The 15,861-nt window shown below is 37.3% G+C and overlaps 1 protein-coding gene across 1 annotated transcript in view; it reads left to right on the forward strand.

The window, feature by feature from the left end:
• Nucleotides 1-15,861, forward strand: part of SHC4 (SHC adaptor protein 4) — a 171,288-nt gene that overhangs the window by 116,357 nt on the left and 39,070 nt on the right. Inside the window, exons 7-9 of the mRNA XM_044660053.1 lie at nt 8,223-8,349; nt 10,231-10,402; nt 11,694-11,754. Coding sequence (XP_044515988.1) covers nt 8,223-8,349; nt 10,231-10,402; nt 11,694-11,754 — 360 coding nt within the window. The remainder of the gene's footprint in view (nt 1-8,222; nt 8,350-10,230; nt 10,403-11,693; nt 11,755-15,861) is intronic.

Genomic DNA, 15,861 nt, shown 5'->3' on the forward strand with positions numbered 1-15,861 from the left:
AAAATGAATAGACTGAAAGCAAATAGAAACACTCTATACTGGATGTGAAATAATGAAGGTGGAGTCAGCTGATGAATTGATTCTGAAGTATATGAAGGAGGGAAAGATATAAAAACTGTGGAAAAAACACTTGAATCTAATTACCACCAAAAAAGGATGACTGAGAGAGCACCAGCAACTCCTAGCTCATATATCTCCTTTTCCATATAATCTACTTATGCATTGAGTACTTCTTTGATGAAAGTATTCCAAGAAAAAAGGTACTCTTTCACAAATAATACTTCATAGCAGATCACATCTTTACCATCATAAACTTAATGGAAAGATGTAGAAAATACGTTGTGCTTAGTGTTTGCAGATTATAAAAAAGCTTTTGATTAAAGTAGAGTAGAATGGTGTCTTAAAGTCTTTCCTGCAGTAAGGTTCCCCAGGTACACGCCAAAGTTAATAGTAGATTCCTTGAAAGATCTAAGAAGAGTAATAATTTTGTTTGAAGACCCTCTAATCATTAATAACAAAGATAAAATAGGGAGGTCCATATTTATCAAAGATTTATGCCATAGACATCAAGAAAAATATTTTCTCCAAATAGTCAGCCCTCCATAGAGGCTTCTCAAAGAGGAGAGCACTTTGTCACTGGCAAAAGAGAGAAAAGAATGAAATCAAAGGAATATCAAGATATCTGTGACAGGGGAAAGATAGGCAGTCAGGATTCTCTCCTTGCTTCTCTTTTACCATTCTACCCATGTCCTTTTGCTTCCTCTGAGCTGGGGCTTGGATTGAAGGGATTGTGGTCCCACAGGATACCTTCACACCTATGAGGGAGATAACAGATGTGAATTGAGACTTTAGCCCCTGTTTGAGTCTTTTTTCCTGGAACCAAGAGTATTTATATCTTAAACGGGAAATTTTAAGGGAAAGGAAATCCTAGATGTAAAGATGCCTTTCCAATTACCTTTGTCATCATTTTACTGATGACCAATTATGAAGTCCTAGGTACTTGGGATTCAGAAAGTTGTTGAGACAATATCCCTACCCAACCTTGTAGTCAGGAAGATGTCAATTGAAGTCCCACCTCTTTTTAAATGTTGTGGTTGTTCAGTCATTTCAGTTGTCTCTGACTGTTTGTGATCCCATTTTTGAGGGGGGGGGGTGGTTCTTGGCAGAGATACTGGAGTGTTTGCCTTTCCATCTCCACTTCGTTTCACAGATGAGGAACTGACGCAAACAGGGTTAAGCGACTTGCCCAAGGTCACACGGCTACTAAGTTTCTCAGGACAGATTTGAACTCAGGAGCATGAGTCTTCCTGGAAGGACTCCAGATCCAACACTGTCTACTGCACCATCTAGCTATCTATATGACATTGGATAAGTGACTTAACCTCTTGTTCCCACACCTCTCTCCCTATAACTCTCTGAGATCCTAAATTGAAGAAGCTGCTAATCTGCATTGATAGTGGGAGTTTCCTCACCTGAGAATTTCAGACCCAATAAAATCATGGGTCTGGTTTAAAAAGAAAAGAGTTTATAATCTGGTATGGGAAAAAGGGTAAGTACATAAAAATTCCAGACTCCAAATAACAATACTAAGTGGCCAATAAATAAATATGCTAAGTACCAAGAGAGTGGTTCAGAGAATAAATTTTATTGTAGTTGAGAGAGACTGTGATCTGCAGAGCTGGGGCAGGTTAAAAAAAAAAAAAAAAAAAAAAAAAAAAAGACTTTACCTAAGAGGCAAGACTTGAGCTAGACTTTGAAAAAAGGGTAGAGAGGAGTGGGGAGGGCATTCCAGGCACTGAGGACCCTGTGAGGGAAGCAGTGAAGCACAAATGTACATGTCGGTGTTCAGAAACAATACAATTTGCCAGGAAGGGTGATTTCCTATAAAAGAGTAATGAGACATCAAGTTGGAAAGGTAAGTAGCAGAACCTTAACTAGGGCAGGATGGGTCAGGCTTTGCCTCAGGCACTGACATCCAAGGGTGTGACATCCTCCTAGGAGTGTGTACTTCCTGGTGAGTATCTTGCAGTCCCTCAGCCAGCTCACATCTGTCCAGGGTTTGGGTTGAAAGTCAGGCTCCAAGACAGCTTTAGAAACTAGGGCCATGAGTCAAGGAGGCTGGGGAAGCTACATGGTGCAATAGGTAGGTTGAAGTCAAACAGAAATGACCTGGAATCCTGCCTCAGACTCTTTACTAGCTGTGTGACTTTGGGAAAATCACTTAACCATTCTTGGACTCAGTTTTCTTATTTGTAAAACTGGGATGATGGCAGCTCTCTCACAGAATTATTGTGTGGATCAAATGAGATTAATATATGTAATATATTTTGCTCTTTGAGGGCAAAGACTGTCTTCTGCCTCTTTTTTGTATACTCAGACTTTAGCACAGTGTCTGGCAAATAGTAGGTGCTTAATAAATATTGATTGATCGAAACTTAAAACATAATGCAAGTGGAAGCTATCATTGTTGATGGAGGGAAAGGATTGGGCCACCCTCCTCTCAGCATGATTACATCCTTTTGTCAGGTACTTTCTTATAGGATAGATTCTGCTTGTACCATATACCCCTAAGCCCTCTATGTTGAATTTACCCCCATCTACCAGGATTCCCAATTATAGTTCTGTTAAGCAGGGGCTTGATTTTTCTCTTTAAAAACTGGGGCTTCAAACACCAGACCAAAAAGTCTGGATTTTATTTTATGAGCTTCGTGAATCTCATATTGAATGTGGTTGGTGGGGAGAACTGTGTGGAGTGGGTGAGATGGTGCAAAGTGGTACTTTAGGAAGATCATTCTAGCAACAGTATATTTGATGAATTAGAGGAAGAATGGAAGCAAGGAGAGTTAAAAACCATTACAGTTGTTTAGGTGGGAGGTGAAGAGGTAGCTGTGGGAATGAAAAGGAAGGAATAAATTGAAGAGAAGATACAGAAGAAAAAGCATCTTTATATCCTTTCTCTCTCCCACAAATGCTGATTAGCACACCAAATTTTTAGTTCCTTTGAGGCCAGAGCAGTAACTAACCACTGCACTATATTAAAATTGACCCACAACTTTATATTCTAGGGTTCATTTATCAGTGATACTGATGATATTACATAATGCCATTTAGGAAGGCTGGTTTAGTCACAGGCTAATCTCTGCCCAGAAGGGGTAGGAGGTTGATGAAAGAAATGATGTCAAATATTGAGGCAAAAGGCAGTTCCTGCCCTAATCCACAGCACCACCTAATGGAGGAACTTGAAACTCAGGTTTTGTGGATTCCTAGTGAGAATTAGAATTTTTAAAGAGATAGTTTAAAAAAATGTTAGATCTAGTTCCTTCTTTTAGTAGCCAACAAAATAGTTCTTAGTCTTTCCCCTCCAACATACTAAATTTAAATTAAAAAGAAAAAAGGAAATTTCACTGTTATATGGTTTGGCCATCTGGGAAGGGAGAAGGGTAGAGAGACAGGGGGAAATGCAAGCAATATAAAGACAAAAGATATCCATAAAAATTATTTTAATAATAGAAAAAGAAAGAGAAGATTGATTTTTTATATTATTGGATCATCTATTTAAAGCTAGAAGAGACCTTGGAGGTCAGCTAACTCCATAAATGAGGAAAGTAAAGCCCAGAAGGTGTAATTTGTCCAAGGTCACCAGGTGTCAACTAGGTTTTTGGAACCCTAGGAGTACCCTATATCCCTTGGGAACGTGAATTGAGGGAAGTCCCAGACTGACCTTGCCTCTGGCTAAATAATAAACTTTAAAGTATTTAATGATCCCAGTTTAGGTGGGACTAGTAGATATAATCAAATCTTAAGTACCCTTTTTGTCTTGGAAGTTTCTCCCTTTGCATCAAAGTCCTCTCCCAGATAGCACAGCCCAGGGCTGGACTCTTCCTTTAGAATTCATTGTTAAGCATCAGCCTCTCCCTGGTAATTCTGTCTTGGACTTCTCATTTCCTTGTAGTCATTGTAAAGCCAATCAATCATGCTTCCCAGTCTTTAGTTCCCCTAAAGGTATATATGATCTCTATGTTCTATTGTTCTTGGGAGAATCATCTAGTGGGGATTCTCTGTGCCAAGAAAACCCCAAATGGGGTCACAGAGAGTTAGACAACTGAAAATGACTAATCAATTTAGAGCTTAGTTTTTTTATATCGCAAGGAAGGCATTTTGGCAATGACTTTTCACTGGTAAATGGGCCAGTTGTATTTTAAGATCCCATCCTAACTAGCCATCCAAGATGAGATCATGGTCCTAAGCCATCCTCTGGGTTTACATCATCAGTTAACTAATCAATCAACAAGCATTCATTAAAAGTCAATTATGTGTTGGGCACTAGGGATACAAATACAAGAGTGATATAGTCCATGCCCTTGAGGAATTTATATTCCAATCTAAGGATACAGTTGAGTAAATAAATAAATTGTATATGTGTATATATGTAAAATAAATATGTAGCTAAGGGACAACACTGATGTCTTGAATCAGGAAAAGTTTCTTGAAGAAGGTAGCATCTGAGCTGAGTCAAGTCACCAAATTTTGGTGAGTACTTAGTTAATACTCATTAGTATAAAGATCAGGAAAATGTGAGAAGTTTGGGGAAGAAATACAAATAAAATGAGAAGATCTAGTCCTTTCCTTCTAAAAACTTATTTAGTTAAGACTATGCTTTTAATCTAGAAGTCTTTTAATGAATGTTGAATGAAGGAATAAATGGGAAAACAACTAAAGAACATTTGGCATAGTCTCAGGGCAACAAATGAAAATGAAGGTATCACAAAAAAGAATGCCAATGAGTTCTTGAAAAATGACATTGCGCAATGGCTAGAGTGTTGACGTTGGAGTCATGAAGTCCTCGACTCAAATCCTGCCTCTCATAATCTCTTATAAATCTTATAATCTCTCTGAGCCTCCGGCCCATCTTTTAAGACTTCTCTACTTAATTGTGAAGATATGTCTTGATGGAAGTAGTTCCAACATGGAGGACCTCATAAATCCTTTAACTGTTGACATCTGAGTTAAGTAGGATCATTCTATTAGGGTTAGATGTGGTTGGAGGGTAGCAGAGAAAAGTATGCTTCCAAGGAAGCAGCACTTCTTTGCAAGGGTGAGCATGGTGACTATGTCCTGAAGACAACATAGCAATAGTTGGATTGTCTAATAGTGTTTCCAGTTTTCTCAGCTAAGATGATTTTATAATACTTACTTTAAGCATCTGGGAATGAGAAAAATCATAAGGGTTAGAGGTAGCATTCTACAAGAAGACGATTTAGAAATACATTAGAAGTAAAAATATAAATTAATTGTTTATAGAATTTAAAAGTAGAGGTTGAACTTAGAGGTCATCTAGTCTAACACTTTTACTTTTAGGGATGAGGAAACAGGCCTAGAAAGTTAAGCAACTTGCCCAAGGTTCATACAGGCTCCTTGGTTTGAATTCAGAGAAACATCTAAGAGACTCATATAGTGTTTACTTTTGGAGACTTCTTACAAGTTATCAGTGAATGGCTCTCATTGTACAGTTAAGGAAACCAATCATTCAATGAAGGCAACAGGAAGGGTAGATTTTTTTAAATTACTGCTTTGGGGAACATAGATATACATTAATAGAGATAATGTTAAAAGACTTAATTGAATTCAACAAGCATGCATAAGAGCCTATTATTGAGCAAAGCACTATTTAGGTAAATCCCTGAGAAACAAAGACAAAAATGAAAAACAGTCTTTGTCCTTAAGGAGCTTACATTTTTTTTTATATTCCTAATTGGATTTCCATAATTATGGCACAGATTTAACTCATATAAAAGCCTAGTTTTTTTTTAAATTTTAAATAGAGTCAAAGAGTAGGAAATTTCAATAACTAAATCATTAGAAACTTATCAGGTGATTTCATAAGCCATCTGTCCTTAAAGTGCTGAAAGATAAAGATTTGCTTTTGAAATCAGAAGTGGAATTAATTTAATTATGAGAATTCTGTAACATTCCTTTAGATAAGTGGAGATACCCTGAAGTTTTGCAAAATGAATAATGGGAAGCATTGATGGGAGCAACTACTCTCATTTCCTACAAAAGTAAAGAGAAATTTAAAATCATGGGCCCAGAAGGGACCTTTGGAGTCATGTCATATGATATTCTGCTTTTTGGTCAGATTGCAATTAAAAATCATTTCAGAAACATAAATGTCTATCCTTTACTTTAAGGTCTTCAAAAAGAAGATGGTACAAATTCCCTTGATGATGTATTCCAGATTTAAGTAATCCTTAGAGGCAGAATGTAGGAACCTTCGAGAACATCTAGTCCATTCTCCTCATTTTACAGATGAGAGGCTGAGGTCTAGAGAAGGAATCTCATATCCTGGTGTAGTGCCTAGAACATGTTATTGTTATTCATTTGTTTCACTTGTGTCTGACTCTTTGTGAACCCATTTGGAGTTTTCTTGGCAAAGATATTGGAGTGGTTTGCCATTTCCTTCTCCAGCTCATCTTATAGATGAAGAACCTGAAGCAAATGGGATTAGGTGACTTGCTCAAGATCACATAGCTAGTAAGCGTCTGGAGCTGTATTTGAACTCGGGTGACGCCTGACTCCAGGGCTGGCATGGTATAGCAGACAGCTAATAATATTGGTTGAAATTACTCCAGGCCACATAGTAGCTAGGGACCAGAGACTAGAATCCACTTCTCCCAATTTCTAGTCCACTATGCTTTTTACTGGTCTCCCTCATGTTAGGAGATTAACTTTTATAATCAATATCTTCTTCTAGCTATAATTTAAGCTCATTCCATCTTTTTCTATCCATCACATATTCAGCAAGCCCTCTTGTTCTTCAAACTCCAAACAAAATATATTAACACACTTTAGTCTTTTTTTTTTTCCATAGGACCTATTACCCAAATCTCAGGTTATCTTTTTATAGTAGTTGGGATTCTTTAGAAGTTATCCATATTATACTTCAGTTTTAATTAAACACTTCATTTGCAAGACATCAAACTCAACAGAGTGCCTTGTTTTAATAAAGATCAGTGGTGAATATGGAGGGAAGATTAACTCTGTTCCTAGGTAATACTCTTCTTATATATCCCAATAACCTGCTTGCTTTTTTAACCCTGAATCATATTGCTAATTCATATCTAATGTACAGCCTTCTATAATTATCTCTTCTGCTATAATCCTCTTCTGCTTGTACAGAACTACTTCTATACTTTTAACTTCTTTTTCAAATATATTTAATGGATTTTTGGAAGGTCCTAAAACAAACAATTATTACCCAATTGGAGCTCCACTTGAAGTTTATAACTTTGAGTACCAGAAGAATAGTGAGAAGGCTTACATTGATTTATGCAAATCACATGTTCATACCACACCAGTTTTTCTGGCTGGAAAAGAGGCATAAGAAAACCAGACCCAAGAGTGAAATTCATAAAATTCCTTGAGATATTTAGATGGAAAGTGCTTCAGGAATCTTTGAAAAGTTATATATGTTTTTTATGGCTAACTCTAAGATGTGTATACTGCAGGTGTGCAATCCACCTAAGCACACCTGGCCCACACCCTGTGTCCATCAAAGTCTTCAATGCTTGGTCATAGTGTGACGGTGACCCTGGGCTCTCAGAGGTTACAACAGTGGAACACAAGCTCTGCCAAGCTCTATCAAACTTCAAGGCTGTGAGTATGGTCCTGGCTCTGTCCTCAGAGCCCCAGGCTAGTGAAATCTGAAGAGGCTACTCACATGAAGGTTGATAACCAGGTGATTCTGGGTTTTTTGGCTACAACAATTCACAAAAAAACATGTGCTAAGGTGTGGAGAGGGAGGTGGAAATGGCATCAGTTATATGATCACAGAGCTGGAATTAGGAGGGAACCCATTATCATCTGGTCCAACTCCCAACTCCTTCATTTTATGGATGAGGAAATTGAGACCTAGAGAGGTTCATTGACTTTTCTGAAGTTTCACAGGTAGTAAGCAGCCGATGAAGGCATCCCCAATCTGAGGAAATCATGTATTCCTGAAGAATGGAAGTATGTATGCTTTTGTGGAGTGTGATGCTTCAGTATGATATGATATATGTGGTATTCACTATAACATTTCAGAGATGAAAGGATCATATGAAAAATCAAGAAAAAGAGAGACACTTCCTTGTCTAGAGATTTCTGCTGATAATATTTTGAATTAAAGTTTTCCTCTCTTATAGAAGACCCCTAATGATGTACTTTTTTTTCATTCCCTCTTATAGCTTGCCACATATTGGAATGTCCCAGTGGAATGGCTCAAGACGTCATAAATACCATAGGGCAGGCTTTTGAACTCCGATTTAAAGAGTATTTGAAAAATCCTTCTTCTTTGAATCTTCCCAGTGAAAGGTCAGCCAAGTGTTCTGTAATTGTTTGACTTACTATGTTCTGTTTTTCTTTCAGATAAAATGTGGTTTATGTAGAGAGGCTCACAAACAATATGTTTTATATTTTTTCCATACGTGAAGGTGTTGTATCATCCACAAAGTGGTATTTCTAATTCTTCTGTTTATGTCCACTTTGGTTTTCTTTTCTAATTTTGGGATCAAGGTGGTGGACTTTAATTTAATCCAGATGATGTGTGTTTTAAAAAATAATTTAATTATTAAAAAATCCATCAACAAATTCCTCTATTTTCTTCTTTATCCCCCAAGCCTCTTTTCATAGCAGTCCAAAACTAAAAAACAAAGAAGCAAAGAACAAAAATAAAACATTAGGAACCAACACTTTCTGTTGGACTTTACTAATCTGTAATGATAAAGGTCAAATAAGAGGACGTATGAGTACATAAAGTGCTTTGCAATTCTTAAAACTATATAGAAAAATGATGACATGTGTATGCCTTACATTTGCATAGTGAGGTTCATTGAGTCTTCAGCTATAATAGTTTTGTACTCTGTGAGGTTAAAAAAAAGTCAATTCCTTCTAGACTGTGGCACCAGTTGAATAGGTTGGATGGAAAGATATATTCATGCTATCCATGGCTCAACAACTTGGAATGGGAAAAATCTTTCTGTCCTGTCAGATGCTACCATATGTGGAATGGGACATGAGCCTGGGTATCTCATCATCTAAATCTAAGAAAGTAAATTCTCAGGCCCTTGTATATGTAGGGTTTTCCCTATAATCTGTCAGTTACATTCTTGTTCAAATAAACCCTGGCATGGAAAACTTTCTTTAGAGAGGCACAGTAAGGGAATGTGAGAACCCCTTGATCTTTAGTTTGTTCTAGAAGGGCAGATACATGTCAGTCAATGGCATCATTCTGTTGGAGTGTAACAAACCCAAGTGGTGTGGCCTGTCAGTGACATCACTTAAGTCCTAAGGGGATTAAATTTATTGTTGTTTTTTTTTTTTAAACAAAACAACCCACAAAATTTTTACTCACTCCCACTTGGAAGAAAAATGCATTTGTTTTTGCCTTCTTCAATTTAAAAACAAATGCATGTTTATATAAATCCTACCCACATGTCACATATGGTTTTAATATTTCTTTATAAGCCTTATATACTTCATCCAGATTTATGCCGACAAGATAACTGGCCATAGCTCCCACATTTTTCTTATTTTGATTTAATGAACTGAGCAAGACTTTCTACTGAAAGAACCATATTGGTTCTTTGGACAAAGCATTTTAGAAAGAGATTGAAGGCATTCTTCTGGAAGAGTAAATGCCCTAGAGAAAGCCTTTATGCTCTTCTGTTCCCATGACAAAATGCTCACCCTTTAAAGAGTTTTGATTTTTAATAATTAACAGAGGAAAGTGTGAAACATCATTTGCCGTTCCATTTGTTGGCTATCACCATTTCAAGAACTCAGAGAAAACTAAAGAATTCAGTCATCTGAATTTTTCCATTAAAATGCTTGGCACAAAGTTGGTAAAGCTATAGAATGATAGGTTTATTCATTTATGCAAAAAAATTATTTAACTCTTGTGTGGAAAGCACATTGGAAAGTGCTAAATTTTCAGAGCAAAGTGTGTTTATCCTACTAGGTCCTCATTAGTGGGAATAATGAATCCCTGCAAGTGGTCCTATGTATTCAGATTTGCACTATTTAAAGTTATAATTTTGTAAAATATGGTAACTGTCTCCCACCCAATGGAAATAAGCAATGTGAATTTGTTGCTTGCCCTAATCTAGCTGAATCTCTTTGACAATATCTATTCCTTCTGCATGTCTACTAATGTTTTAAATTCCTGACTTAATTGGTTGTTTTCTCGCTTTTCAGGGAAGAGGTGAATATTGATGACAGTACAGAGGAAAAAGAAGAACATGAGTATTATAATGAAATTCCAGGGAAGCAGCCACCTGCTGGTGGTGTATTAGATGCCAGAATGAAAGTTCAGACCACAGAGCAAAGAACTTACTGCCCTATACAATGTGAAAAGCTATGCTGTTCAGTAAGGAAATATTTCTTAACGCTAGAATTGGTGGTGATATTTAGTTACTGTGCTGGCCTGTTTCATCTTTAAGTTTCAAAAGTCATAGGACCATAGATTTAGAGATGGAAAGGATCTAAAAACCAGAGTAGTCCAATCCTAATTCTAAAAACAAAAGTATTCTTTTCCTCCACATTAAAAATAGGAAAATTGGGGCCTCGAGATTATATGCTTGATAGGAGACCAGAGAGCAAGCCATTGTCAACGCTAACTCTAGGATCCTTAATAATAGCAGCTAAAACCTCATCCTTTCCTTTAAAAATTAAAAAAAATATACATTTATTTTTAAGAACACTAGATTTGGAGTCAGAAGACCTGGGTTCAAATTCCTGCATGGTCATTTAATTCCTCAGGGCCTCAGTTTCTTTACCCTTAAAAAGAGAATTGAGGGGCATCTAGGTGGTTCAGTGGATAGAGAGCCAGGCCTAGAGACAAGAGGTCCTGGGTTCAAATATGACATCAGACACTTCCTAACTGTGTGATTCTGAGCAAGTCACTTAATCCTAATTGCTTAGCCCTTACTGCTCTTTTGCCTTGGAATTGATACTTAGTATTGATTCTAAGACAGAAGGTACAGATTTTTTTTTTTAAAAAAGAGGGAGTTGGATTAGATGAATTCAGAATTTCATGCCAGCTCTAATTCTATGAGACTATGAATATTTTAAGTTATATGACTTTCATCTACTTTTATTTTCCCTCATAGCTAGATAATTATATTTCCCCTATCCCCATTTCCCCATATCTATTTTAGTATCTAAATTGTATATGACATGAGAAATGATTTCTTATAAAATAATAAGACTGGAAGAGAAGTCAAGGAGTTATTTAATCCATGTTCTGTTCTCTTGAGAAAAGGCTGATTCCAGACCTTATCAGAAAAATCTGGGATTAAAGATGCCCAGGTGAGAGACAGTTGCTCTCTGTCCATTATTTGCCCAGATGCCCTGAAAACCAGTCTCTATCTAGGATCTGGATGGACTTCTGGAAAATTCTTGGAGCATGGCCTTCTAAGCAGATTATAAATTCACAGACCTTTTTCAGCCAATATAGCCTTCCCCATTGGGCCAGCCCTAGACCAACATGCTGTGGTCAAAACTCCCTGTTTAGAGTCCAAGGTTCCTTCTCTTACCTTAGATAAATGAAGCTGGCAAGAGTGGTCTACTGTTTATTAGTAGGGGGTTATCAGTGTCTTTTAAAGCTTTTTGGAGAGAACTATTTTTGTGACTGCTTTGTGTTTTTGTTATTTTTGCAGCCCCGGAACCCCAAATGCAGCAGTGTGTATGAAAATTGCTTAGAACCCAGTAAGGCAATAGGTAGGTACAATTGGTTCTAGTTTTATACTTCAAGCCATAGAGAAGGGTGTGATCCTTTACCTTTCGCCCGCCATGGAAAAGCCTGCTCTGTGTATATCCATTCATAGACTCCTTTGGCTACGGGCCTCACAGGGAGGAAGGCCTTAAAATCCTTCATATGTGTCTTTTGGAAGGCTTGCAGGTTTTGCTTGCTCTTGGGTACCCTGCCATGCTGGTCATACCACTTTATGGAGCGTCTCATTATTTTTACACATTAAATGCCGTCTCTCAGGCAGAAAGAGGCTTCCTCTGCTTGAGCCAGGAGAGAACTTTCTAAAAGGGAATGTTATTCGGAAGAAAAACTGAATGCCCACCCCTGAAAATGTCTTATTAAAAACTCTTAGGTGGGATGTAGCAATAATCCGTGTTGGTTGTGACTTGGTTACAGCACAGAAAACTTTCTTGTTCTGAACTTTGGTGGTCTTGTGTGAAAATACTGCAGATGCTCAAAAAGAACTAATTGGCAAATATTAATTCAATCAGTCATTTGTAGTCTGTCTGCTCTTGCCTGCAAGAGTAGTTAGATCTGGAGACCTGCAACTAGTACTCCTCCTCAGGCAGCAGAATTGAGATCCTTGTGCTACTGTGCCTCAGGTAAAAAAGATGAGAGTCTAGTGCTACCAAGCCTCAGGTAGCATAGTTGAGAGCCTAGTGCTGTTGTGCCTCAGGCAGCACAGATGAGAACCTAGTGTTATACTATTAGGAACAAAGTTAGGAATATGCCTAAATTTTTTTAAAAAACATTTTAAAATTATTTTTTCCATGTTTACATGATTCATTTTTTTCCCCTCCCTCCTCCCAGAGCTGACAAGCAATTCCACTGGGTTGTACAAATGTTATTACTTGATACCTACTTCCATATTATTCATTTTTGCTACAGAGAGATTTTTTAAAGCCTAAACCCCAAATCACATGTGATAAGTGATGTCATATGTTCTTTTGCATTTCTACTCCCATAGTTTTTCTCTCACTGTGGTTAGCATTCTTCCCATACATCCTTCACGAGTATCCTGGCTTGTTGCATTGCTACTAGTAGCAAAATTCATCACATTGGATTGTTCCACAATGTTTTACTTTCTGTGTACAGTGTTCTGCTTCTGCTCATTTTACTCTGCATCAGTTCATTGAGGTTCTCCCAGTTCATATAGAAATCAAGCAGTTCATCATTCCTTATAGCACAATAGTATTCCATCACCATAATATGCCACAGTTTGTTCAGCCATTCCCCAATTGAGGGACACTCCCTCATTTTCCATTTTTTGCCACCACAAAGAGTGCATATGCCTAAATTTTTAAGGTGGAATTTAACCATTCCATCTTATCAAAAAGTCCTTGGTACAACTTTGAAGTAAAATTCAAAGGTCTTTGATGTCAGGGTCTTCTGATTTACAAGTGTTCTGTGATCCTGACATGGGTACACGCAAGAGAAGAGAGGACTCAGAATAGGTGGCTAAGGGCAGTTTGCTGCTGATCTTGTTACACAGATTCCTTTACTTCCTAAACTCTTTGGTATTCTCTATACCTAAGATGTTGGGCATCTCATAGCATGTTCAGACACACAACTCTTACAGGGAAAACAGAACACTGTTATACAGAGAAGCAGGGGAAAGCCTTCTAAGAACCAAAGGACTACCATCCATACTCTACTCCCCAACCACACCATTCCTTCACAAGGAAATTTCAATCAAAATGCTCTGTCTTTCTCATCTCCATTCCAACTTCTCAGCAAGAGAGATAGAATGGGTTGATTTAACAGACTCCAAATTCAGAGATTCTATTCTGGCAGCTATTACACTATGTGGTCTCGGGCAAGTCACTGAACCTTTTCTCAACCTCAATTTCCTTATCTGTAAAATGGGAATAATAACAGCATCTACTTCCCAAGGTTGTTGTGAGGCTCAAATGAAATAATAATCATAAAACACTTTGCAAACTTCAAAGTGCTCCATAAATGCTATTATTATTAGCTTTCATTCTGTTCCTTCTTGCTTTTTTATTGGGTTCCGAGGCAACCTCACAGTGGATAAGGGATTACTTTCAGATACAGGGTTATCTCAGATCAGCTGCTCAGGTGTTCAAATCAAATTCATAATAATCATGAAGCTTTTTCTGTGTGCCAATCAGAGCTTCCTTAGGTGGTAATATTTTGCTCATTTAGATCAAACCTTTACTCTAGCTGGAACAGTGCTCAGCTCTTCCCTCCACCCATTTAATTTCTTTACTTCTCTTATGATACCATCTCAATAATATTCTCTTCCAAAAAACTTTCCCTGACTAACTTCACCCCTGATAGGTCTTCTCCTTACTTTGTGATTCCCAGGACAAAAGAATAAAACCGAAACCATATCTTCACACAATTTCCTATATCTCATCCTCTACTTCTCATTGTTCTAAATGTTACTCTTCTTCCCAATTAGATTTTTAGCTTCTTGAAAACAGCAATCATATTTTCTATTTCTTTCTCATTCTGAGAACACCTAACCCAAACCTAAGTGATGCCTACGTCCTAAGTAATCTTAATAATTTCACCCCAGTCGAATATTGTATAACAAATGAACTTTTTTTGTTGGAAGTCCTTTAGAAATGGAGTTGTGTTCACTTTTCTTTTCTTCCTCACTTAGGCAGTATGGGTGAATCAAAATAGCACCATCTCTAGAATCAGAGGAACAGGATTCAAATCCTACCTCTGTTGCTTATTTCTTATGTGGCCCTGGGAAAGTCCCTTCGCTTCATTCAGTCTCAGTTTTCTCAACTATAAAATGATTGAGTTGGCCCCTGTGGTCCTTTCTAGCTCTATTTTATGATGATTTTAGGTTGTCTACAGTGGAGCTGTCAAACTCGATACTAGTGGACAGCAAGTAGCTGCAAAACTCTCAAGAGTAGCTGAACCAGATTAAAATAATAGATGTTTGACAAAAATAAACAAAAATACAATACAGCACAGATTAGGTTAATTTGTAGCTTTCTAAGTCAGTTTGAAGCTTCAGGTATCTGTTTGTATTTGAGTTTGACACAACTGATGTACAATTATATTAGATAATTAAGAGTGTGGAGAGAAGTACAGCACTGAGGTTGTGAGCTTGTGTGTCTAGAAATATAGTGGTACCCCTAACAGCATAGAAAGATTGGGAAAAGGGACAGATTTTGGAGGGGGAAAATGTAGTCATACTTCTGAATTTGCCTTCAGTTCAGTTCTCTGACTACTACTCTGTTGCCTCATTATGGAATGGACCAGTCAATGGCCCACAAACTCTGGAAGGCCTGACCAAATTGGATTGTTAAATTTTTGTCCTTATATTTAGGCTAATTAAAAAAAAATTTAAGTTGCAATGAATAATTTTCTATGTATTCTTCTAAGACTTTACCATCTAGCAATGGCAAAGTCCCCAAATTACAAACAACTTGTTTATAGGAACTCTTTAGTAAATCAGATATACTTTCTCACAGGAACAAGAATATAGATAAAGATCTCACCTCATAACTGACCAAAAAAATTGAAGGAATTTAAGGTATCATTAGCACTTCTTCTTCTCCTTCCTTTGTCATTTCATAAACTTCTTACATCACATCCCTACTGTCTCCTTCTTCACCCAAGCCTTCTGATTGCCAATCCTTCTACATATTTCCATAATCCCATTCCCTCCTGTTTTCTCCATTAGATTGCTTCACTATCATCCCTACTTTTTCGCTAATTTTCAATATTTCCCCATCTACTGGTTCCTTCTCTGGGATCTACAAATATAACCAATCATTAAAAAAAAAACAAACTTGCTAGATCCTCCCATGCACACTAGATATCATTCTACATTTCTTCTCCCCATCTCATGTAAATCCTTGAAAAAATGTGTCTGCACAGAATGCTTCCATTTCTTCTCCATGCTTTCCTCTAAATTGACTACAGTCTGACATCTGTCCTCATCATTCATCCAAAACTCTTCCCTCTAAAGTTACCAGTGAATGATCCCTTAAACTTCAACTCTAATAGCCTTTTCTCAATCCTTATCCTTCTTGAATTCTCTATGGGGATTAACACTAGTGATCATCTTCTTTTCTCTCTGTGTTTTTATG

Source organism: Gracilinanus agilis, chromosome 2 (assembly GCF_016433145.1).
Source record: "Gracilinanus agilis isolate LMUSP501 chromosome 2, AgileGrace, whole genome shotgun sequence".
NCBI classification, from domain to species: domain Eukaryota; kingdom Metazoa; phylum Chordata; class Mammalia; order Didelphimorphia; family Didelphidae; genus Gracilinanus; species Gracilinanus agilis.